This window comes from Scomber scombrus, chromosome 5, assembly GCF_963691925.1.
Source record: "Scomber scombrus chromosome 5, fScoSco1.1, whole genome shotgun sequence".
NCBI lineage: Eukaryota > Metazoa > Chordata > Actinopteri > Scombriformes > Scombridae > Scomber > Scomber scombrus.
The window spans coordinates 6,142,095-6,167,710 of NC_084974.1; the positions used below are offsets into that span (position 1 = coordinate 6,142,095).

General features: G+C 43.6%; 1 protein-coding gene across 2 annotated transcripts in view; it reads left to right on the top strand.

The window, feature by feature from the left end:
* epha4l (eph receptor A4, like) overlaps positions 1–25,616 on the top strand; it is a 58,409-nt gene that overhangs the window by 14,705 nt on the left and 18,088 nt on the right. For both annotated transcript variants that reach the window (XM_062418446.1, XM_062418445.1), the window contains exons 4-7: positions 10,524–10,679; positions 17,533–17,868; positions 23,839–23,963; positions 24,110–24,269. In XM_062418446.1, coding sequence (XP_062274430.1) covers positions 10,524–10,679; positions 17,533–17,868; positions 23,839–23,963; positions 24,110–24,269 — 777 coding nt within the window. The remainder of the gene's footprint in view (positions 1–10,523; positions 10,680–17,532; positions 17,869–23,838; positions 23,964–24,109; positions 24,270–25,616) is intronic.

The following is a 25,616-nucleotide window of genomic DNA, read 5'->3' on the forward strand; positions in this document are numbered from 1 at the left end:
TTTGTAATGGGGCGATATCTAAAAACATGGACGAATAAAACTAAAACTCTCTGCATGGCTACATAGTGCTAGAGAGTGAGGAAATACTGGATGTTTTTGTAATTTGGGGGAGTTAACACAAGCAATATGTATGTGACTTATCTCCTCTTCAAGGCGAAAAATATGTTGAATATGTGAGATATACTGGTCCTTTGTGTCTGGAGTGTAGAGATCCATTGTTCATGGTGCTAAGATAGAAAATAAAGTACGTCATGTTGAAATTTTTTGGCAGCTCTCTAAGCCAAGCGTTGAGCATCACCCTAAAGTGGTGAAAAAGAGCATAAAGATAAGGTGAGATAACAGGAAAGGACGGGAAGAGACAGTACACATAGTTGGAGTGAAAAAAAAGGCGTAGAGTCCAAAAAACACAAAACATGATCCAGAAAAACTCGCCTGGACTTCTTCCAGTGGTCCCGCACACTTACATCAAAGCTCGCCGTGCATTTGAATCCTTGAATCTCACAGCCTTTTCTTTTTCTTTTTCCGTCCCTTCCCATCATCGCCGTCCCTGTGCGTCTGTCCTCACATCAAAGCTAAAGGGCTAAAGCGTAACACATTAGCAGAGTAACCCTGTCTAAGCAGAAGCCATTAACCCTAGGCTCTTGTTACAAACCCTGCAGCCCCCCGCCCGGCCTCCCCCTGCAAGGCCAGGTTCAACTAGCCTGGGGTTAGGCAGGGCAACGCATATACTCACAAGCAAAATTTTGGGACACACACACACACACACGTACCCACACACATGTGTTGCTAACTTTGGAAGGCTCACACACATCATGCAAAGCTATACCATGTGAACAAGATCTGACACCATTTCAAGAGAGAGAGAGAGAGGTGGGGGGGGGGTATCACTTCCACAACAGCACTGACCTCAATCCTGTTTTAAGAGAGAGAGAGAGAGAGGGAGTGGGACAGTGGTATAGAGCGACTGAGGCCTGAGTGACACAAGGAGAGGTCAAAGGTTAAAGCAGTGACAGCCACAGTGGAGACCAGCAGACCGTCATCGGGCTGACATGAGCTGTTGAAGAGCTAGTGACCCAGGAAAGTTTTTATGTACACTTACTGACACACATACACACACACACACACGCAGAGAGAGTGCACATAACTGCCTGTGGACACACATAATGGAGAGTCACAATGTTCTCAGGTACACACACCCTCGCGCGCACACACATGCACAATAGAAGGTGTTTTGAGGCCCCAGACAGGCTGTCGTCTGGGAGCTACGAGTAGATTACCTAAACAAACAACCTAAAAATACCTTCCCTTTCACCCGTAAGTCGACCCTTTCTTGCCCCTCCTCGTGACCCACCGGGGGTGCTTCTGAGAAACCGACAAGGTGGATGTTAAACTTGCTCCTGAGAGCGCAGACAGCTAGATAATTAAAGTTTTGTATGTGTGTTTTTTTGGTACACATGTTGACAGATGTGAGCACTGTCAGTAAGTAAGATGGGTTTGAAAGTGTCTGATTTACTAGAAGTGTGTCCTAAACTCACTGTGACAAACTTACTATGTTAATGCATATAGTCAGTTTGTCAATTCATAATTAGCCAATCATATCTAATCATACGCAAGTTGCCACATAATCAGAAAGTAATGATTTACTTGAGTTTTAACCCTTACATACTGTTCATATTGTGACTCATATTTCATACATTCCCCATTACTCATTAATAAATGTTTGATTAATCCTTTTTGTTTAAAATATGTGTGTAAAGGGTGTTTTAACAGCTCTTAAATGTAAAAAAAATGGGTAAAATATGACCCTGAACAGTATGTAAAGGTTAAGGTATACAGTATGTCATATGACTCTATGGTGGTCATATAATGATGTCATACTCCAACTGTTCTCCAGCACCAACTGTTTACCATCTGAGGTGTCACACCTGTTGAAAGCAGGTCAGAGAGGATGACAACACTGAGAGGATTATTAAAGAAGCTGGAGCATGAACTGCATTTATCAAGTTACAGACATCATTAATCAACTTATGTACTCTTCCTTTCTACTTCCAAACCACTAAGTATCATTAACACGAGTCATTATTGTAATTAAGTGAGCCGATGGAAATACAGGCAGTGATGCATAAAAATGTCTGCGACGACGCTGTTAGAGTTGTTATTTAGTTGGTAACTGATCATTATAATTAGAGCTGAAATGATTAATCACTTAATCGATACGTGATTGATTGTTTAACTGCTTTATTTAAAGGTATCTTATCTTTGTCTTATTTGATAGTGAACTGAATATTTGTGGTTTGGTGGTGGTGGCGGGGGTGAGGAGACAATCTGATGACATCACCTTGGGTGTTCCTAACTTCTCACGGCTCACAGCTGGATCTGAAATCTAAATTTAGTTATTAGGTCTGATTTTCCTGCCTTGGTTTTAGCCTCATGTTTGGTTGGTCTGACTGCTGTGCTTGTGGGTTAAAGTTCAGTGTGATGGCTTTAAGTGAGTGTAAATATTGTGCCTAAAAGTGCGATTGCACTTGACATTGTAAGTGTTGCATTACAGGGATTGCATTGATGTGTTATGTATTTGTGCTCCAGCCCAACACGTGGTTCACCCTTGTTTACAGAATTGGATATGAGGCCCCACCGAGACTGCTTCCCTATCGCTTCCTTTTCCTCCTCACCTATTCTTAGTGTAGGTTTGTGTGTGTTCTCCTCACACATCCTCCCTTTTCCTGTACCATTCTCCTTGACTCGCCGCAAGTAGAATAGTTTAGCTCCCGTGATTGTTTTGGGTTGTGTGTCGAGTGTCCCCTCATGCAACAACATTAGCATACCCCCCCCCCCCCCCCCCCCCCCCCCCCACACACACACACACACACACACACACACCTGCCTTGCATCTTTTTGTTTTTCATAATTGAATTGAAATGAGGCTCTTTTTCATTGTAAACAATGTCAGGAAAGCATGCTAGATACACCACCCGCTCACACACACACACACACACACACACACATGCGGACACACACACATGTCCAACATGATACTTGAGCCCCTGGGGACCTTGGGGAAATTGGACCGAGACAATACGTCACCCGAGTTTGTTTACCTCACGTCGTCCCTGCTGCGCTCCTGTCCCCGTGCTTTTACAAAGCCTCTTTGCTGTCTTTGTGTGTGTGTGTGTGTTTGCATGCTTGCATGGTATTGCAAAGTGCATCTGTTAAGTCCAAAGGGCCTTTGAAGGGCTTTGCATGCATACCTGAGAGTGTGCAGGTGTACAGAGGTGTGTAAGCCACTGTTTGTGTATATATCTCAGGCTCGTTTGCCTTGAATTATAGTCTATTACACACCTGCTGTGTAAATCTTTGGTCACAAAAGGTCCTTAGTGGGTTGGCATAAATCCCGGTTTTGGGTGGAACCACCCTTTACGGACCTGGCATGGGTGCAGAAGCGGAATCTGAGTTGCCTCCACCTACTGTGGCCAAGTCAAATAGTGTTTCACCAAACAAAGATGGATCTGTTTGCCTGTTCTGTTTCTTGTTCTGTCGATCTCTCTCCACTTTCTGTTATAAAGCCCCAAACTTATTCTCCTCTCCTCTCAGGTCACTGTGCCTTCCAAAAAATGTGCTCTCTCTCAGCATGGTTCATTATATGTGTTTCTTTTCCTCACATTCACTTTCAGTACCCCGTGTCTCCGCTTTTCAAGGAGTGGTCTCGTCCATTCTGAAGTGGCAGGGTGGAATACTTTAGATTTTTGCGATATAACCATTGTGCTAATATTCCTTCTTAAGGCCAGGCTGTAGGAATTGTGGAGGAAGTCGAGGCCTACGTGTCAATAAGAACGTGGGGACCTTGGTACGCAGGAAGTCTTCAGAACAATATTTCAGTTTCTTCTGTTATGCAATCCAAACAATAACTGTATAGGTGGCACCAAAATGCACTCTGAACAAAAATGGCTCTATATTGGGGCAGGAAATGGTTTGTGAGGCTTGTATAACAGCAGACACTTTCAGAAAGGTGCGATGTGGAGCTCAGAAATGTGTGCTTGTAGAAATCGTGTGAAATTCTGCCAATTAGCCAATTATTGTAGGTAGAAATCATGTAAGAAATCAGTGTAAAGGAACAGTTTGTGGTCTTTATGTACTTTCTCGCTCTCAGGGTCTAAAATTGGTTGCAATTTTCATTTTTGCAACATGTTTTTCTCATCTGTTTCTTTGGCTTGTGTTCTATCTGTCAGGTACAGACATTTTAATTAGGGCAGCATCTTGGGTGGCTCACATGATGGATCAGTGCTGCTGAAAACACAGTTATAAATCATCCGGCATTTGACAGACAAACTGCTGGCAACTCTCGCAACCCCTCCCCCCGGCACTGACCAGCGTTAGTGAAGCGGCGGTGATTGCCAGCGAGGTTAGCCGCGTGCGTTATTAACATCGTTAGCCTCGCTACCTTTTGTTCTTAGCCTTCATTAACACTAGCGAGGATGTCAGCCCAGATGTCACTACCTGACTTGTTTGGTTTTGCATCTTAAAGGATGGTACCGCTAGCAAGTGACCCCTCCCCCCCCCACCCCAGGTCAAGGTCAAGATGCGTTTCGAGTGCGTGTCATCAATCACGGTGATCAGTTTCGGTGGCCGTGTGTCCCTCATCCATCACGCTGATGGCTTTCGCTGGCCGTGTGGCTGCATGTCGCCGTCAGGGCCGGAGGTAATTAATAACCCCCGGTGACGGAATTAATGAGTTAACCTGCTCCACTCTCCTGCTGTTATAGTGACAGATGCTAACGGTCAGCAGCTAGTTATCCCTACTAATATGCCAGTGGCTCAGGTGTACGGATGAGGATGGTCTTTTATCTTTTATCATCATTGTGTGTGGCAATATCCAGCACATACATATAAGACTTTAAAACATTTTTTGGGCAGGTAGGGGATAAACAAAGCACTCTTGGAATAGTAATCGTATCTAGCAGGAGTCTCACCTGCTTTCCACAGGGAGGAAAAGAGGAATAAAAGAGATAGAATGGCAGAGGGTTATGACAGAAAATGCAGGTTGAATAGAAAGCGCTGGCTCCTCAAGTCGCAGGAGAAGGAGAGACTCTCCTTGCCCTCAGGTCCTGAAAGACGATCGCTTGGGTTTTTTTGTGGTATTTTTTGAAAGAGCTGCATTGTGAGGTTGCCTCTGACTGCTCTTCTGAGAAGTGCTCACTGTCTGTTATGACTAAAAAACAGTGACCAAGTTTTCATCACCCAAAGAAGATAAAGCGCAGCCTTGAAAGGAGGGGAAAATGCTGTAGTTTGAACACAATTGTCTTTTTTCTTTTTTCTTATAAGAGAGGCAATTGTTCTGTCTGGGCAGGCCTAGTTATTGTGTGCCGTGTGCTGGGTGTTATATTCCTGGTTTTTTTTGGAAGGCCATTGTAACGCATGTTTGCTCTCATGCTTTCGGTCCCTAGTGTATTGGATACTTTGTTGTGTAGGCTGCAGGATAGCTTGCCTATCAGGCTTTGCATGCGGGTCAGTCAAGGTGGGCTGCAGTGGGTGTGTGTGTGGGTAGATGCGGCTTTATTTAGCGGCAGTGTAGGGAACTGTTCAAAGCCTGGTGTGTGTGTGTAGATTGTTGCTACTCAGAAGCGAACTTAGCTAAATTTTACTGGGCTCGTGTGTGGGTAGCTATCATTGTATCATTAGCTTTTGTATGCTCCTATTTTTTTTTTTGCTGATGGCTGTGTCCACAGTTTTCCCCTCCCCTCACCCAGTGCAACCAATTCAGCCCGGCAGAATCCCCACCGCACAGACAAAACTACTCATTAACTCCCACAACCCTCTCCTTCCACCCTCACTGCCCCCCTTTCCTCTAAATGTGCTTTAGCTTAGAGACAACAGGGATGGGGATGGGGCGGAGGAAAGGCTGACAAAAGGGAATAAAGACTGAAGCCAGAGAGGAGGATTGAATGAGTGAAAGAGCTGCTGGGGAAGAAAAAAGGGGGGAAGAATGCGATGTCCCAGTCTATGAGGGATTCCATTTTTTTTTTGCCTTTCCAGAATAGAACAGTAAGTCACCAGTCTCTTTGTCTGCCTTTGATCTCTCAGCTCAGGGATTTGGCACCTGACAAACCCCTCTCTGTCTGAAAGGAGGCCTGCAGAGAGAAAGCCTTGCAGAATGGAAGAGAGAGATAGAGGGGCGAAAAAATAATATAAGAGTGTTCAAGAGCGACTGGGCACAGAGACAGTATAAAAAAGGTGCTATGGAAAAATTGGGTTAGACTTTTGAGAGCTATAAGAGGATATGATGAGGGCTTCTCAGCTCAGATCCCATAAAAACTAAATACATGTGTGTTCATGTGTGTCTGTATTTGCGTCTGTGTGTGTGGGTTTGCCACGGCTGGCCCGGACAGTGATAAATCCAGCAGAGTCTTAAGGGAGATTCCTCTCCGAAGCCACGGTCTCTTGGACCACCCACTACTGCGGTCTCTTTCCTCTCGCACACACACACACACACACTCACTCACACTCCTAATAGGAAGCAAATTCCCCAGCTTTACTTGGATATCGACCTTTCTCTTCCCTTCGCTGTTCCTTTCTGCGGGGCAGAGGCTGCTATATACAACCCTTCGCATGTTGACATCACATTTTCAAACACAATTTCTGAAATTTAGAGTTTTAAAAACCGCAGATGAAGATGCCAAAGCACTTTGGATGGCAAATAGGGGATTTTAAGTTGTGCAAAAGAATTCTGGGATGGCCCATGGGGGGGAAGGAGGGGGGCTCTTGGGGTCAGTACGGGACGGCTTAATAATTGACGAGCGAAAAACTCATCAAGTGTGCACAGTTTGAGGTAGCCTGCTCTTAAACTATGTCTCTTTTAAAGAGGCTCAGGCCCAAAGGCTGTGAAGCATGGGACTCAATTAACTCTCCCTCTAGCTTTTAGCAAAGAGGCATCTTCTCAAACAGCTGCTTGACCCCATTCTCAACTCTGAACACTTTCCTGGTCAGCGCACATGTACAAACCCTAATGGTAACCTTGTGTTTTGTCACCTGAAGCAGTCACAACCCCTTAAACAATACCTCACAAAATCCCAGTGTCCTTCTATCTCTAGCGAGGAGACTTAAGGATGATGAAAGATGGCTTGAAAGATAGAGAGATAACACAAAGTGCCTGACGACTAATCTCTCCCTTCTTTTTGTTTTGCAACTGTGAAGAAAAGAAACGGGGGTGGGAGGGGGGGTTCACGCACCCCTGCAGGCTACGATCAAATAGGCCTTTAGCTTAGCGTTAGCGAGTGAAGCGGCAGGGATTTAGCCCTGATTGAGTGGGAACGGGGGCAAAGAATAGCTCAGCAGGTAGCAGCTAGCCCGTATGAGAGGCCTTCTGAGAAATAATTTATACCTGGTCTCACACACAGCATCATAATCTCACATATACACTACCCCAGAAAAGTTTTAACAAAATAGATGTCATTTCCTGTATTTTGGTGCCTTTTAACAGGTCTTTTGACACTTCTGACTATACTGTGAGTAAATGATGGATAGATTTTGTAATTACATCCAGATGTTGTGTTTGGCCCACACAGCTGTGACAAATGGATTCATTAAATAATTAGAGTGATATACAGGTGAGATAGTCATTTGCAAATTCAGATTTTTTTGGGTGGTCTATGGCTTTACAAATAAATGACAATGAATTTAAGGGTCCATTGTTGATTTACAGTTTGAAAGTGAGCATAGCATAAGATGGTTCACCTGGGAACAGTATGATATTAAGTTATCACATTTTCAAATAAGTGATGCTCTCTTGACTTTATTGGTCTTACAGGACACCTTGACTGAAGTGTTTAACATTCAATATTCCCATTGACAAATTATTCTTAACTGTCAAATCTCTTTCATTACTAACTTCAGCAAAGGCTCTGTCTGCACTGTCTCTGCATCCTGCACCTGCCTCTGACTCACTCTCATGCACCTAGATGTCAGGAGAGGTGGTGGAGTGATAATTATTCAGTGAGCAGTATCTATTCTTTCATGTTTATAATCAGAACAAACAACGGAGTATAGTAGTGTGTGAGAAAGTATAGTGTTGTTTGTGTATGAGTATAGTAGTGTATATGTGAGATTATGATGCTGTGTGTGAGACCACGTATGAATTATTTCTCAAGGGGCCTCTCATAAGCCCGGCTCGGTTAACGCCACGCTACGCTAATCCAGCTGCTGGAGAGGAGAAGGCTGAGGGGCAAAGAGCCTGACTTTATTACGCCTCAGAGAGAGGGATTTCCCGGTATTTTAGGGAGTTTGTGGATTTCCTCTGCTGTTTGTACGTGTGAGCATGTCCAATGGGTGTTGGAATGTGTGTTTTCATTTGAGGACGGACTTCCTCCTATTGCGGTGTATGTAGAGAGGTACTGATTTGATTTCTAGTGTGGTGAACACATGTGGGAGTTTGTTTATGTGACTGTTCTTTTGTATGTAGGGATCCCTGATGTATTTATGACTTTGGCATTGCAATCCACTCTTTTGAAATGCACTTTTTAGATCTGGGTTGTGTGTATGCGCATGTGAGGACAGCAAGCCTGTGTGTGTGTGTGTGTGTGCGTGCGTGTGTGTGCATATGTGTGCAGGGGGGATTGCTTTACCCTTGCAGGCTATAAGTGTGTAATTATCTGATTTATATTGGGTATGAATTTACCCATCTGTCTCCAGTGGGTCTTCTTACATCATAACAAGACAGAGAGACACACACACACACACACACACACACACACACACACACACACACACACACACACACACACACACACACACACACACACACACACACACACACACACACACACGCACATATCCCACTCTACCACATCCCAAACCACGACCCTCCGGTCTCAATACCATTCGCCGCCCACTGCCGAGCACACGGCTGCCTCACTGACTGACAGGTTATTCGGTCCAATCGGTGTTGTGCTTGTCTACGCCGCACCTCTTAGAGAATTGTTCTTTTGTCCTCCTCTTCTGGTTCAGCGCTCAGGGGGTGAAATATAACCCCACCAGGTTTCCCCGAACCATTATAGAAACGGATAGACGGATGGAGAAACTCCTTGAAAGATGAGACATCCAATCAAACTGTCACTCAAGTGAAAGGCGAGCACAGTCGCCAAAAGTAAGAAAAGTGTCACTTAGGTTACCATTTGAGACGGAAGTATGTGTGTGTGTGTGTGTGTGTGTGTGTAGGTGTATGTGTGTTAGAGTGAAAACAGGCCTGTGAGAGATCCCAGAGCTCCTGATGTGCCAAGCGTGGTGGCATTTGTTTGTTAAATGGTCCGAAATGCCAACGTCTCCGGTTTCAATGCGACTCCAAGTCTCGCCAAATAGAGCATAACTTAAAATTGTGAGAAAGACATGAGGTAGTTATTTGATCTTCTCTTCTTTAGTCAGAGGAAATAGTGTCCTTTACTCCTGTTCTGTTGTTTTTGATAATGGGACCCAGGTTTGTGAGAAAGGAGAGAGGGGAGAAAGCATTGAAGATGGAAAATAAAGACAAAGAGAGGAAGTAATGGCAAGAGAAGTAGAAGCCTCTGGGCAACATATTGTTTTCCTGTTGATAATTGGGGGAAAATGGGCAAGATCACAGCATTTCTTCCTCTCGTCCTTTGGAAAATAAATATTTGATGTCAAGTACAACGCCATGACAACGTCCACTCATTGCTAAATGTCCTTTGTGATACACTATGGCCATATAAAGCTTTCAGATAGAATTCTGTAGAGTTTTAGCTGCTTGGCTCTACGGATGGCATTTTCTGTCTGTCCACCACTTTGGTCGAGACAGAAATATCGCAACAGCAATTGGATCGCTTCATACATTCATGTTGTTTGAATCCTACTGACTTTGGTGACACCAAAGTTCTGTATTTTCCTCTTGCACCTTGACATTTTTCTTTCAGGGTGAAATGTCTCGACTCGATTGCCATGAAATTTCCATTAAGCACCATTATCAAATGGCGCTCTCACTTGCAATACCTGCAAGTACCTACCTATATTACACCTGCTAAACATTAACCAAAAGTAAGACTGAATGCTCCTGAAAATGTCATATGGTGTAACCACAATAGAAGTATGAATATTAAATATTATATTCACCTACAGTATATTTAAGTGTACAAATAATTATTTAATTTTAAAAAAATGTAAATGGTTCCTGATTGACATGATTTCCCAGATTAAATGTCATATTTAAAACAATTGTATTCCATTACCTTTATTTAATATACAAAGTTATAATGTAAGATCATGCCAAACTAGTTGATATGGTTTTTTATTGAGAATTTAGTGTTTTTAAGCAAGTTGAATTATTTGGTACAAAGTTTTTATGGTTACACCACTTAGACATGTTTGCCATAATCCTCTAATAACCACATGGACACAAAAAACGAATCAACTCAAAGTCTCGCTATGCTTAAATAAAGCCTTGGTGTAGATCCGTCCTTTTCATGATGACATCACATCTAACGGAACCTTTTCCCCCTTTCTATGTGCTTGTTCTCTTTCAGCCTGCAAGATTGGTTACTACCGTGCTTTGGCCACCGATGGCGCCTGCTCCAAGTGTCCGCTCCACAGCTACTCCGTCAGGGAGGGCTCCACCTCCTGCGTCTGCGATAAAGGATACTTCCGATCCGAAACAGACCCAGCATCCATGCCCTGCACCCGTAAGTACACCTATATGTAGTAATGCATAGGGATACACAACATACAGTAGACACTACACACACACATGCACACACAGAGTGATTGCCTTTGCCTTAACATGGTCATGGATTCTCTCTCTCTCTCTCTCTGCTATCTGTCTCATATAATGTCAACCTCAATTACCCCCTCGCACAGAGAGACTTTTCCACACACACATAAAGCAGCCATGTGCTGGTTTAATAGGTGTCTTTTGATTCCAGGTGGTACTTAGTGATCAGTCATGGTGACAGAGAACTAATGAGGGTATAAACCGCCACATCTCAGATTCAGCCTTCCACAGAGAACCTGCAAAACAGCAGAGGAGGGGTGAGAACGATAAAGACAAACAGAGATTGAAAAACGCTAGCGGTGATGCGGCGAGGTGAGGAAAAAGGTGGAAAAACAGGGGGTAGGTGGAAAGCTGCAGATGTATGCGGAGAATGTTTAAGATGCAGCGATAAGAAAGAGGGGTTAAAGTGGCGAGGAGTGAGAAAGAAGAACACAGGAAGGCACGGAGCTAAAGGAAGATATTCAGTGTTTTATTTCTCAGTGTGCGTCTCCACTTTCCATCCGGCATGAGTCAAACTCTGGTGAATCTGATTCTTCCACCCTCCCCGGCTCAACATGACTATCATAACAAATATTGTTAACAATCCAGCTGCCTACCTCTTCCTTTTTTTAGCCCTCATTCTCTTTCTGAGTCACAGCACTGGATAAATAACCACCAGCAGAGAACAAAAAGAAGAAAAAAAAACCTACACAACACCTAAAAGTGCTACACTCTCATTTCCCAGGAAATCAAAGCAATCATGTGACAGACGTTTGTGTATGAACGAGTGTGTGTCATAAAGCAATCTGAACAACCAAAACATCTGTTAAGCCGCTGAGCTCATAGTTGGCTCGCCATTTGGCTCCGACGGTCTGTCAAGTTCCTGCGGATTCATCACTCAGCTAAACAGTTTATTGAATCAGACGAGCAGCCCAACACCCCCCGGCCTAACACTTAAACAACAGAACTGAGCGGCCTCTAATTATTCCCCTGATTTACGGTATCTATGCAGGATTATAAACAATGCTCTGTTGTGGAATCATTTCACAATAAGAGCATACGGGTAAATGTTCCACTTGAGGAACATTAAAATCTGCGAGAGCCTCGATTGTTAAATGTTGGCTATGTCTCAGGTGCTAAGCGCTGACTGCGCGGCTACTTTTTCTTTCACTTTTTCTCTGAACCAAAAAGCTATTAAGAATCTGCTTTAAGTCATTGGGCTTAGTCATTTAAACTGGCAATAGAACAAAGCAAAGTAGATAGTTTGTGTGTGTGAAAATGTCCAGCAACATGATGGAAAACTCAAAATGTTAAGACCCAGTGAAATGAAAATGACTTTTCCTCACTTTTAATCCTCTATCCTTGTGTTAATTACTAATTTATCTCTCATTATACGCCAAATATACATCATAAAATCTGTATTTTTACATCATAACGTCTTTTCCCTTCCTGTAAAATCTACTCAGAGGCATTTACCAAAGTTCACAGAGTCAATGACTTTGCGCTAGTAGCTGGCCACACCGGACAAATAAAACCACACCTCACTATCTGTGAGTCATAGTAGCTAACAGAGCACTGTGGAGAGAGATAGGAAGAGATGTGTGTGTTTTTATTTCCAGTGGCTGAGCTCTAATTCACTGGAAATCAATCTATCAATCTTTGTTATCTTAAATGAATATTGTCTATCACATTACAAGAAAAATAAATAAATAAAAGATTTCTTATTCTGGATCACCACTGAAAGATCTGACGATTCTGTTTAATGAATCAGCAGAGTGCTTAATATTTGATGATTCCAGCTTTTTGAATGTACGAATGAATGCCTTCGGATTTTACACCGTGATGTCATTTGTTGGCTTTAGTTTTGGGCCCTTGGAAATTGCACTCGACATATTATATACAGCTTATGATGCTTTACAAACCCAAATGATTAATCAATTAATTAAGAAAATAATCTGCAGTTTCACAAATAATTCAAATTAATTGTTTATTTGTGGTGTTCTTAACCACTAAATTGGGCTCATCATTTTTTATTATGAACCAAATACTGTATGCCTGACTAGGATCATACTAGTGTAAAAAGGTTTGAGGACACTTCTCAGCATTGCTTTCATCAAGCAAAGTCATCCATGGTGTTGAGCTCAGACAGTGCATACTGTAATAGATTATTAAAGAGAAAATAAAAACACAAACAAGCTGCTGATTATGGTAACTTTTATTTTAAAATTAAATCATGAGCCCTATCACTAAGTCACCCTCCTCCTCCTCCTCCTCCTCCCTTCTTACTGGTGTGTCCGAGCATTTATATATTGAGTTACACACCCTCGTTTAATGGATGAGTTGGGACATCGCCCCCATTGTCTTGTTAGTCAGTATGGCATTTGACTACGGCTGCTGCAAGCAACAGCTGTCAAAGCTCATTACTTGGCTGTTTTTTTAATAGGATCCTGCATTGCGATGTCTGCTACGTTCCTAACTCCACTGTTAGGAACTCCACATCAGCGGGACTCTCTCAGGGACCTTTGCCCCACCTCGTCAGTCGGTCAACATTTGATCTCTGAACCCTCACCCTGTCTGTCGTCTGCTGTTTTCCTTTCCTCGTGCGTTTTTTTCCCTCTTTTTTTAAACTTCTCACCCACATGTTAGAGCTCTGTAATTACAGCTGTCACTCACGCATCCGTCCTCATCCACATTTTTTTCACTCTTTCTCTCTCTCTTTTTCTCAAAACACTCAGAGTCACGAACAAGGCAAATGAAAAAACCCCTCTTAAAGTAATTTCCCAGTTTGCCTTGCTGAAGGTCAGTCCGGGAAAGAGCCAGCATCTCTGGTAATTGGGGTGCATGTCTGTATGTGTGTGCGTGTGCGTGTGTGTGTGTGGATAATTGAAAAGTCCGCCCCCCCCTCCCCAATAGCTCGGGGTCTACTGATGCAAGATGATGATTAAAACTGGATGTTGTGTAATTTCGTCATTGTGCGACTGTTTATGTGCAGGCCTGGTTCTCCTCCTGTTTCCTATCTGTCAGCGCCTTTTCCTGCATCTCTGCTCATTGCCTCCTCTTTGTTCTTTTGATCGGCGGGTAATGTGTAATACATTTGGTCGGAATGCTCGCTCTACAGATTAGACTCAAGAAACAATCCAAAATGTTTGCCTCCAACACATTAGATCGACCTGCCTGAGGAACCTGGCAGGATAAATGGATTACTTTTTCTTTTCTTTTTTACTTTTGGGTTTCAGGGTTTCCTGATTTGCTTCTCGCTTTTATGTTGGTTTTTTTTTTTTAAAACTTCCTTCTAAAGAATTTGAGTACCTTTGCTTAGAAAAATGCCACAAAGATGAAGGTTTCTCTTTATTCCTCTTCATTTTTGTCTCTTGCCATTTTTCTGTCTATACAGTTTATAGAGAGATATTTATATTAATAACAACATTCAACAGGTAGAATACCTCTCATAACCAATCAAAACACATTCTGGATAAAATAAGCAATAGTAGCTATGCATGCACATGTGCAGGGTTGGGAAGGTTACTTTGGAAATGTAATAGGTTACAGATTACTAGTTACTCTATTTAAAATGTAATAAGTAATGTAACTATTTCAAATACTAAATCAAAGTAATGTAACTTACATTTGATTACTTTTTGATTACTTCTCTCTGTTAAGGTAAGTGTTCCCATTAAGCACCAAAATCTAAGTTCAGATGTTTTTCATGGATGCTGACATGATTTATAAGGGAGATCATTTCTTATAAAGCAAGATGAAAATGTATTCATTAGTTCATGTAGATTTTGGAGTATAAAATAAAAATATTTTTTACAGTAACTGTAACAGATTACACTTACATTTATTTTGTATTTAAATTACGTAATGCCGTTACATGTAACTAGTTACCCAACGATGCACATGGTTGTGTAAAAATACACACACACATACCATGCACAGTGCGGTAATGAGGACCAGGGACCGACACCCGTGGGAGCTGGTTGCTCCACTGTGCTCAGGTTAAAGAAGGGGTGTTCTCCTTTCCTCTTTTTTTAGGTTTCTGTTGGCCCTTGATTCGTTTCTCAGATTTGTACTCCAGTTTTCTTAGTGGCGATTTGGTGGAGAGGAAGAGGGAGGGATGGAGGGATGGAGGGATGGAGGGAGGAATGAACGCAGAGCGGAGAGGGCTTGAGGGGGGCATTGAATAAATCCCAGCCGGATGGTAATAGCGGGCTCGATGCTCCAGCTAATTTAGTCTGCTCTCCACCTTGGCCCTGCACAACACTCGCCTAACAATTACTGATAGAAAGAGACAGGAAGAAAGAGGGATAGAGGAGGAGAGAAGGTGGAGGAGGAGGAAGGGAGGGGGGGTGGGAGCAGAGTAAAAAAAATGAGAGACAGATTAAAGCGGGCGAGATGGAAGCGAAGGAGCAACAGGAAAGAAAGAAACAAGGCTCTGAGCAAATTGCGAGGCCATAAACGAACAGAAAAGGAGAGGAAGAAAAAAAAATCCATCTTTTTTAGCTTAAACTTTCTTCAGGAGAAACTTTGTCTCCCTCTGGATTCCACCCATAAGGAGAGGGAATTTTAAGACTATGTTGAGCTAACGTCGTATGAAAGTTGAGTTAGCATTACGTTCCCATCTCCGTCACCCACCACCACTACTCTCTCTCTCTCTCTCAGGATTAATTACTGGGTGTCAGTCACAGCCGACGGCTCTCCCACGCTCCCTTGCTCCCACTGGTGCATTCTGGGAGAGCGACAGGTACAAGCAAAGGTAGTTTTTTGTGTGTGAGGAATGTCAGAGGGGAATGCTGACACGTGGTGGAATGCGTTTAAGACTTTATACAGTCGTAAAGTAAGTGCCGGTGCAGCACTCGTCATAGCAACATACAAACATACATATACATATAGAGACCCAAGGCCTTTAAGTGAGAGGTAACAAATCTCTTTTATTGGGAGGAATTTTGGTTCATCTTTCTATTCTTGTGAGGACAAGAACAGTCACATTCTCACAAGCTGACCTGAAACATTAATATTACTTTTATCCTGCTTGGTTTATGCCTTTAAAGTCTAGATAACACCTTAATAATAGCCTATTACTATGTGCTTTATACAGCACACTAGTATATAGTAAAGAGTATAGAAAGAAAGTAGAGGTTAGTTGAACCTAACATACTGACAAAGGCCTATTACAGTGACGGTTGGGTGTTGGCACCTTAATTTAGAAACCCCATCTGTAACTTGTTCCCATTGTCTGAGAAGCGGACCGAGGGAATGAGGTGAAAGAGCGAGAGAGGAAAAGCGGGTGAGGAGGAGAAAAAGTGGGGGGCAAGAGAGGGAGTCAGCGCTTTATCATCATTTTTAATGAGAATTTATTAATAGGTTTTCATGGAAGGGCTGGGAATGGTAGAGGAAATCTGCTGGAGTGATGCTAATATTAACACCCGGCGTGCGTACTCTGCATCCTTTTATTACACTGTTTCACACACACAGATTGTGACTTAGGCTGTTAGTGACCCTCGAGGTCGTTTTTCAGTTAAAGGGACACCCCCTCCTCACCCACTGCCCGTCCTTTTCTGTCCCCCCCTCCCTCCCTCTCCCCTCCCTCCATCCATCCAGACTCGCTCCTTCCATACTAATCAGCAGCTTTTTTTCTGCTTCCAAGATGAACAGACGGTGTTTGTCCTTCTCCTCTCCTCTCCATCTCCCACATCTAAGTCTCCGTTTTACCCCCACAGCGTTTACCCGTTCGCCGCTATCCGCCAGGCTACACAATGCTGACAACATGCGAGTCAGGTCCACACACATCATGGGTAAAACCTGCGCTTAAAAAGCTCAGTTGTGCACACACACACACACTCCTACACAGTGTCCCCCTCTGCTGCTCTCTGTGTCTCTTTGAAATCACTCATTGCCACTCTGCTCCTCCAAAAATAACACTGATAATTAATTTCCGTTGTGAGATGATTCGTCCGTGGACTGACTAGCTTTCATATTTCACCCTGTATCGACCCCCCCTTCCTCCTCCTCCCAGCCCACTCGCGTGCGCTTCATTAGTCAGAAGGGGAAAGAGGGGGAGAGAGAGAAAGAGAGAGAGAGAGAGCGGGAGATACGGAGAAAACAGAGACAAGGAGCGAGAGAGAGGGAGAGTTAAGTCAATTACCGCCGCTTATGTTTGAAAGCGACGCAAAAAAACACATTAATTACAATAGAGCTGACATGCAAATTGGGATTGATGAGCAGGGGAGTTTGTGTCACATCGGTGGAGAGCTGCTCCCATAAAAAGCTACAGCGGGCAGGCCTTACATCAAAGCAAGAACTTAATAACAGGGTCCAAAGCAAACTTTGTCTAAAAGTTATTGAGTGAGTGCCATAAAGTCCCACTGTTAGCAGCGGGGGTTCAGGCACTTTGCCACCTCCAGCTGATTCGACATATGAATGGGAAAGAAATCTGCTGGCCTATTGGATTTCACTTAAGGTGCCGAATTAATTGAGGTGAAATTGGATCCTCCCTCGCTGTAATGTACAGGACATTAAAAAGGAATTCAAGAAGCCTCAGCTCTCAATAAAGGGATAACAATTACAGGTCCACATCTTTGTTATATGTATGCATGGAAAGAATCAATTACTAGACCCATTGAAGCAGTCACCAGAAGGTAGTAGTATTGATAATAGTGCAATCATGTTCTATTCATGCTCTTAAAATTGATTTATGTGGTGTCCATCTCAACAGGAATGCTTTTACCTGCTCGGTGCTGTTAATACTGACCACCGCTCTTTCCTTTTTTCTTCCACCTATGTAGGACCTCCGACGGCACCGCTCCACCTCATCTCCAACGTGAACGAGACCTCCGTAAACCTGGAGTGGAGCCCGCCCCGGAGCTCGGGAGGACGCCAGGACCTGACGTACAACGTGGTGTGTAAGCGCTGCGGGCCCGACGGCCAGCGCTGTCAACCCTGCGGTAACGGCATCCACTTCAGCCCCCAGCAACTGAGTCTGAAAGGAACCAGGGTGTCTATCAACGAGCTGCAGGCCCACACCAACTACACCTTCGAGGTGTGGGCGGTCAACGGAGTGTCGCCTCAGAGCCCCGGGCCGGAACAGGCCGTGTCGGTGACCGTCACCACCAACCAGGCCGGTAAGATGATCGGACGTGTTAGGATTCAGTTGGTGGGGGAAGTGTTAACAGTTGTATTAAAGGGATTGAATGATAAGGACTTTTGAAAGGCGATACTTTGGACATCTTTGAACTCAAGTGCGGCTTCAGTTAGCTAATGTTTCTTACAAGAATTCACAAGGCAGTCAAAATGTAGATTGGTTGAGGTTAAAAGGCTTCACATAGGCAACCACTGTAGTATGGATTCATTCAACGATAAATTAGTGCTTGTCAATCAGATTAGAAATGTTCAACACTAACTGGCCCAATTTATTGACATACTAATATATGTTTCCACTCCACTGACCATTCTGTAAGAGTCAGTGACTCATTGTAAAGTACAGCTGTTTTATCCACAAATTATAAAAACATAAATCAGTACATACAGTAGGTTTTGGAAGCATTGGAACACAGCTATATGTGTTTTAACCAATACTTCCATGACCCTATATATATCTGTACTGTTTTGTCCTTGTATTGTAGTTTATTGTATTTTATTTTTTATTTTATTGAAATGGACCTGAAGATGTGTCCAAAATAAAGTGTCTACTTCTTCTTCTATTGGCAACCATTGTAGCTATGGTTAGGCTACCTATAGCTATGTTACTACTCACAACTTGTAGGTGAAATAAAAGATTTAACTTCAGATTAAAAGTTCATTCTCGACTTGGAAAGAGCAATTGAAAAATGCAGGTCCGGGTTTTCTATCATTTCACATGGTCTTCCTCAGGAGCTGGAACTAGAGTTGCCTTCTTGTCCTGAAATCATAGGCATTCATACTTTCATTGCCCCTGGGTGAGTACCCATCTCTACCTGAAGAAGATCATGTGATATGATCAAAAGCTCCAGAACAGTTTCTAGACTTGAAGGAAAGAGTGTATGTTCTAGAGAAGCCTGGTAGTTATATGTGCAGGCTAATGTTTGAAACAGAGTGCAGGTTTGATACATTGAATACATGGAGTACTTTTTTTGGAGGGGGTAATCTGCGTGTCAAAACATGTTTATTAAAGCTGTGAATAATTTTGGCGAAAGCTGGATGATTATAGTGCAAGATGATGGATTTATCTGCTGTGGGAATTCATTTTCTGCAATATTTCACTTGAGTTTTGCATAATTAGGCCCGAGAAGCCCAGGATGAAGATAGGGGCAACGTGCTATATTTAGCTCTCAAACTAATGAATTAGATGAGTTGTATTGATCTGTATAGGCTTCATTACACATGCTGTTGGATTGTGTGTGTGTGTGTGTGTGTGTGTGTGTGTGTGTGTGTGTGTGTGTGTGTGTTTGTCTTATAATAATATTTGAGTAGAACACACCCATGAATGCAGCCTCTCCTCCAGAGCTGGAGAAGAGCCATTTGATCCTGGGGGTGCGTCCAAAGCCTCCCGTTGTTTTGTCATTTAGCCATTTTGCAACCGGTTGTTCTGCAAATGAATTTTTACAACCCTGGCTCTTTCTCTTCATCCCCTCCCTCCCTTCTCTCCTCCTCCGCTTATAGCCGATCATTACCTTGGATCTTCTTTTACTGCTTTTGCTCTTGGGTGGCAAGCTAAGTGCCCTTTTGTGTCGTCTTTTTTATCGCTAATTTCCATCCCTGGGAAAAGCGAATATCTTGAATGGGGCATAGACTGGCAGTATAAGGAAACAGCGGCTTGATTTATCAGCCGGGGTCAGGAAGATAGAGATGAATGGATGCGCTGCCTGTGGGAGAGCTACGAGTGCTGCCAAACAGGCGTGAGCTGTAATGGAGCACACCCGGGGGGGTGCAGGATGAGGGCTCGTAATAGCATGTCAGGATGGTCACACGCAAAAAAAAAACAAAGAACTCCAAAGTGCGCACTGTCACACATGGATTCATACAAAGACATAGTTACACACACACACACACATGGAGCAATCTCCCCCTGAGGTTGCTCCAGGCTAATCTGCTGACTTCAAGTGGTAAGATATAGATGATGTTGCCTTTGGCTCGTCACTGGTGCATGTTTCACAACTGTTCTTCTGGATTAGTTATATGAAGCTTGCAGCTGGAAGCTCTATTAAAGTGTGTGTATGTGTGTGTGTGTGATTGCATATGTTGCAGGACTGACTGCATGCTTGGCTAAAAGTGAGAAAATATGTTACACTGACTGTTTGTACATTCGCAGAGAGAGACTCTCAAACAATGTCCTCTATGTGTCTCCGCGTGGTGCGTGTCTCTTCTAATTTGTGTGTGTGTGTGGGTGCGTGTTAAAGAGAATAGCTCCAGACTGATTGGATTTCTTCCTGCTAATGCTCGGTAGGGGCTTTGGAAGCTCTGGTTTCAGCCGCCGGTAATCCAGCCAGTCATCTGTGGCTGTCCCTCTCTCTCTGTATCGCCTCCCCTCATCCAGACACCGTGGATTACACATTTATTATGATAGATTTATTAGGATTTATAAGTGCTGTGGAAAAGTCACCCCCGCCGCCGCCACTGCCTTCCCATAAAAGTTCAAATTTCGGCTAGAGAGTACAGTATAAAGTAGGCAGGTTGGAAGGGAGGAGCGCTTGTTTTTGTGTGAGGGGGGAGAAAAATTGGATGAAGGTGCAGTGGAGGACCACGCCAGGAGACAAAAATGAAGACACCGGTCTTGTTGATTGCATGTGCATGGATCTGTGACCAGGCATGCATTTGTGTGTGTGTGTGTGTGTGTGTGTGTGTGTTCACAAAGAGGTCAGATTCCGTGTCTCGCCATGAACAATTCCGCTGTCGTAAATCAGCCGGGGTGTAACCCTTTCACCCAGTCTGTATAAGAGAGGGGAGGGGAGAGAGGGGAGATGTCCAAGCTTTGAACTGACCCCTAGCTGTAAATGGATGTTTTTTGCCCTTTTATGGGGTCAAGCACTTTGTGTGTCTGTGTGTGTTTGTGTATGTGTGTGTGTGTGTGTGAGAAAGAGTCAGAGAGAGAGAGAGGTGTTTATGTCTCGATACAAAATACTTGGCAGGCTTAGGTGACTAAAAGTGAATTAGTGCATGAGAGAGTGTGTGTGGGCGCGTCTGTCAGCGCACATGTGTGTGAGTTTCCATCTCTCTGGCAAATCGGACGGTGGAAATGTGTTCGGGGAGATGCAAGCAGGGTTTATTGGAGGAGGAGGAGGGGGGTGGGGGGGTGAGGGGGTAGGGGTGGGAAAGGATCTTGTACGCAGGAGCCATTTTCCTCGACACCCCCTGAAAAACGGCTCCCTCCTCTGCAATTTTTCCTCGGCGGCAGGGGAAAACGAGCGACTCCAATCTGGCAAACGGGGTCTCCAATCTGGCAACCACATGTGCAATCCCAGGCCCCTGTCTCTTTTAATGTCAAACTGTAATCGAGCGCGTATTCGTGCAACTGCTCGCGCCGACCGCAGCTGCTCCTCGCAGCGCAAATACTTTGTGATGAACACGCTCGCAAAGACAAACTCGTTCACTCAACAAACCGTGTCCCACGCTGAGGCGAAAAAAACCTCACAAACGTCTGCAAAGAATTGCAGCGCGAGCCCCACTGTTTCTCCCGGGAGGCTCATTTCTCAAAGCGAACCCAGAACCTCTGCTATAGTTTTTTACTCAACATAATGTATGCATAGGTGCTGTGATTGAGTGTTTTTACTGTTTGTGTGAGATAATGGCAGAAGGTGTATGTTTTTTAGTTTTTTTTTTTGCCTGTGTGAATTTTCTATCTGTCTGTTTGTGTAATGGGGTCCTTTGTGTTGCTGTGTGTATGTGTGTGTGTATGTGTGTGTGTGTGTGTAAGCGTTACAGGCTGTGAAAGAGTTTTTTTTATTATTTTTTTGGAACGCACAATTCTGAAATGAGATCTGAATATTCATTGCGTCTAACACTTATTATTCCACCAACATTTTTTGCCCACACGTTCAGGAGGCAGTAAGACATTACATATCTGCCCCACATATTACTACAGAGGCGCCAGCTATAGTCTGTAACGTGGTCTGCCCAAATCGCAGCCTCAGGTGAAGCTTTCCTCTTGTCGGGATAGACATGTCAGGGTTAGTCTTGCATCACTTTATACACACATGCTTCCACAATATTTCAATTTTCTCTGTGTATCAGTTTTCTTTTTAGGTATTCCTTCGACTAATTTATCTTTAACAAGTCATAAAATGTGGCCTTTGATGGATCACTTATTTCGGCGTCTGTGCTGTTTTTAACCTTTACGTCTCATGTAGTGAACCTCAGAAGGGACCACTCAGAAAATCACTCATCTTTATCCTCACATTAGCCGAGGGAAAAATAAAAACGCAACAAGAGGAGCAGAACACGATTAAATCGCCATAACTGTCATCTTTGGAGGGGAAAAGATGGATGTGTGGATTACCTCGGGGGAACGAAGGCCTGTGACCCCTGTGGGGTTTTTCTTTCTGAGCCGGAGCGTCCTCGCTCAGCCTCGCGGGAGCCTTCAAATTGGCTCTCGCTGCCGGGTAAGATTGATCGGGGGGGAGGGGGGGATACAAATGGCTGCCGTCTAATTGTTTAACGGAGACGCAACACATTAGGCCAACAGGATGACACAACCTTGAGTTAATCTATTTACCGAGAGTTGTCTGCAATCCCATCCCTGTCCATCTCCATCTCTACCTCAATCCCCACCGGTTACAAACCCGCTGCCCCACTCTCTAGCCGCTTCTTCACCCCGCTGAAACTCAATCCGCTGGCCGGTGCTTAGATTCCAGGCCTGTTTGAACTCAATCCCTGGCTAAAAGCAGGGTTTTGTTAGCGTTAGCTTGGAGGCTAGGCTCCCTGGAGTCCCCGCTCAAAGTGATGAGAATGTATATAATGTCATAGATAATCCAATCATAATCGGTGGACCGTGAACCCCTCATTAATCATCCCACTGTAATTTTTTAAAAGGCAGATGGTCTGGAAGCAGTAAGGTTACAGTATCACTGAGGAGCAGAGGTCAAAGATTCACTCCTTGTGAACTTAGAAGAGCCGACGCTGTAAAGGAGACACTGCTTGGGCATCGGTGGATTTTTGAGTGCGGCTTTGTTGTGCCTCTGTCTGTAGTTGTTTGCTTCTGGATTCATTCCTCTACTTTATTCTTCCTTACACTATAACTCCTCCTGTCCAATTGTATATCTTCTCATCTGCTCCAAACTCAATCTGTACATGAGTCTTTCTCTGTTTACAACTTTATCTCCTCCTTACGCCTATGATTTTTCCCTTTTGTAGTGTCGAGAGTGCGTATGACCCAATTTTAGTGTTGTCACACTCCCTGAAGATAGAGGTTTGATTTGTGCGGCGGCGACACACTCGGAGGGAGGGGGACGAGGAGTGTAAGCCATTATCTGTGCTTTAACCTTCACATGTTAAAGGGTGGCTGAACGCAGATAGCACGGCTGCTTGAAATATGGCCTCATTATCAAGCGCGGCAGAAAGGGCTCCAAGATAAGATCAGTCGTCTGAGCTTTAATGAAAACCAATTGATTTGGTCTCTTGAAGACAAAGAAAAAGGGAAAAAAAGGCTATGGTTGAGCTCATTTTGAGCTTTCTGAGGCGGACTTTGTAGCGACGTAAGGGTGACCTGGGAAACCTTACGTGCAGAAAATGAAGTTAGACATTATTTTGCCAGCTCGTAGGAAAAGTGGCTGAGACGTTAGCGTCAGCCGAGGGGAAATTGGATCAGTTTTATAGATGCCAACCATTAGTTCAAAAATAGAGCGTTGCCATACTCTCAGCTGTGTGGCCATACAGTTCTGTAATACCTCAGATTTTGAATGGGAGCCAAGTTCAAAGACAAATGGAAGTGATTGCCTTGTGGCCTGGCCCACTGTTTGACTTTCTCAGCAGGAGCAAAGAGAGGGGGATTTAGGAGAGCAATAAAAAACAGACTTGGTGTTTCCAAGGCTGAAAATAACACAGAGGACTGGGACAAAACAGTGGACTGAAATTGTTTTTTCTTCTTTTTTATGTTTTTTTTTTTTTATGAATCTCTCTAGCTCCATCTCCAGTGTCATCCATTCAAGCAAAGGACATCACAAGACATACCATCTCACTGGCCTGGCAGCCTCCTGATAGAGCCAACGGGGTCATCCTGGAATATGAGGTCAAGTACTACGAGAAGGTGAGGGGCTTTCATGGGAGATGTCGTTTGTGCTGATAGAGCAGCAGTATAATTTGACAGGTTTTATATATATTGCAAAAACAGCTTTGGAATAAGCCAAGAAAATCATATCTGGTTTCTCTGTCTCACTATATCTTCTTCCACAGGACCAGAATGAAAGGAGCTACAGAATCATAAAAACCTCATCCAGGAATACCGACATCAAGGGTCTCACCCCCATCACCTCCTACGTTTTTCACGTGCGCGCTCGCACGGCGGCCGGCTACGGAGAATTCAGCGGCCCCTTTGAGTTCATGACCAACTCCGGTGAGTTGAGCCACGCCACCTTCGCCTCGCCTCGCTCTGATGACATCATTGAGCGGCAGAGCCAGAGAGGCTCTATGCCAGCTCTATCACGCCCCTTTCAAAATCCTGCAATGATAGGATCTTTTATGAGTTTATCTCTTTCATTTCGGAGTCATTAATCAAAAGTTGTTGTCTATAAAAGGTAAATGATATTGCTGCTCCAGAACCTGACTAGCAAAAGGAGTTCCCATGATTCAAGTTGCAATGAGTCTCAGTGGATGTGTCAGCAATAGTTCAACCTTTATGGCTTTTTAGAAGAATGATATTTTTGATATTCATAGTTGGAAACTGCTGTTGGCTACTTTGTGCATCTTGCAGGAGCCTTAAATAAGCATTCAGTGTTTCCACCAGACTTTAAAAACTCGAATATGACAACAGCAACAGCACCGTCGTGGGTGGACCGATTTCAAATCAGACGTTTCAGACTCATGCCGTGCAGCCGAAAAATGTTCAAACCCACAGAATATTAGTTTGAATTCTAGTGGAGATCCAAAAGTTTTCAAAGATATCAAACATGTCAGACTGAGGTTTGGCTAAATGTGTTTTAAATAATGTGCAGACGTTAGTCTTAGTTTCCATTTGATTGAACTGTGCAGCCATAGAAACACACAAGGTCTTGGCGCGAGCTGATACAAAATCATATTATATATATATATATATATATATATATATATATATATATATATATATAAATATTATTCTAATCAATTATATTATTAGACAGAGTTGAATAAGATGATTTTAAAGTTAAACAAAAGGGGAAAACTGCAATTATCAGGAGTTAGAATGAATTTATATAAAGGAACTAAGCAAACAAACTGCATCAGATCCATCATATCATCGGTTTTCGGCACTGACCAAACATCCAAACTTAACTCTTTACTTTTTCTTGACAGCTCAGATTTTTTACCTTCAGGAAATTATTCTGCCAAATGATATTAACAGTTTGTGGCAGATTGTGACGTAGAGGGTCACATAGATGCCCCGTAAGCACAGGTGTCCCTTTTATCATGCAGATAGAGACAGCGGCGCATGGTAATGACACGGTCAAGCACACATCCTAATGGGCTGTCATTGTCTATCAATGAAGCATGTGACAGACTTTATAGGAGGGGAATCGTAAAATGGAGGGATAGGGAACAAGGACAAACATTGTGTGTGTGCGTGTGTGTGTGTGTGTGTGGGGGGGGGGGGGGGGGGGGGACAGAGAGAGAGAGTGGAGGAGAAAGAGAGAAATGGGGAGGAAGTGGGAGGGAGGTCAATGACTTGACAAACACAGAATGTCCACTGACTCTTTCATGTGCCACG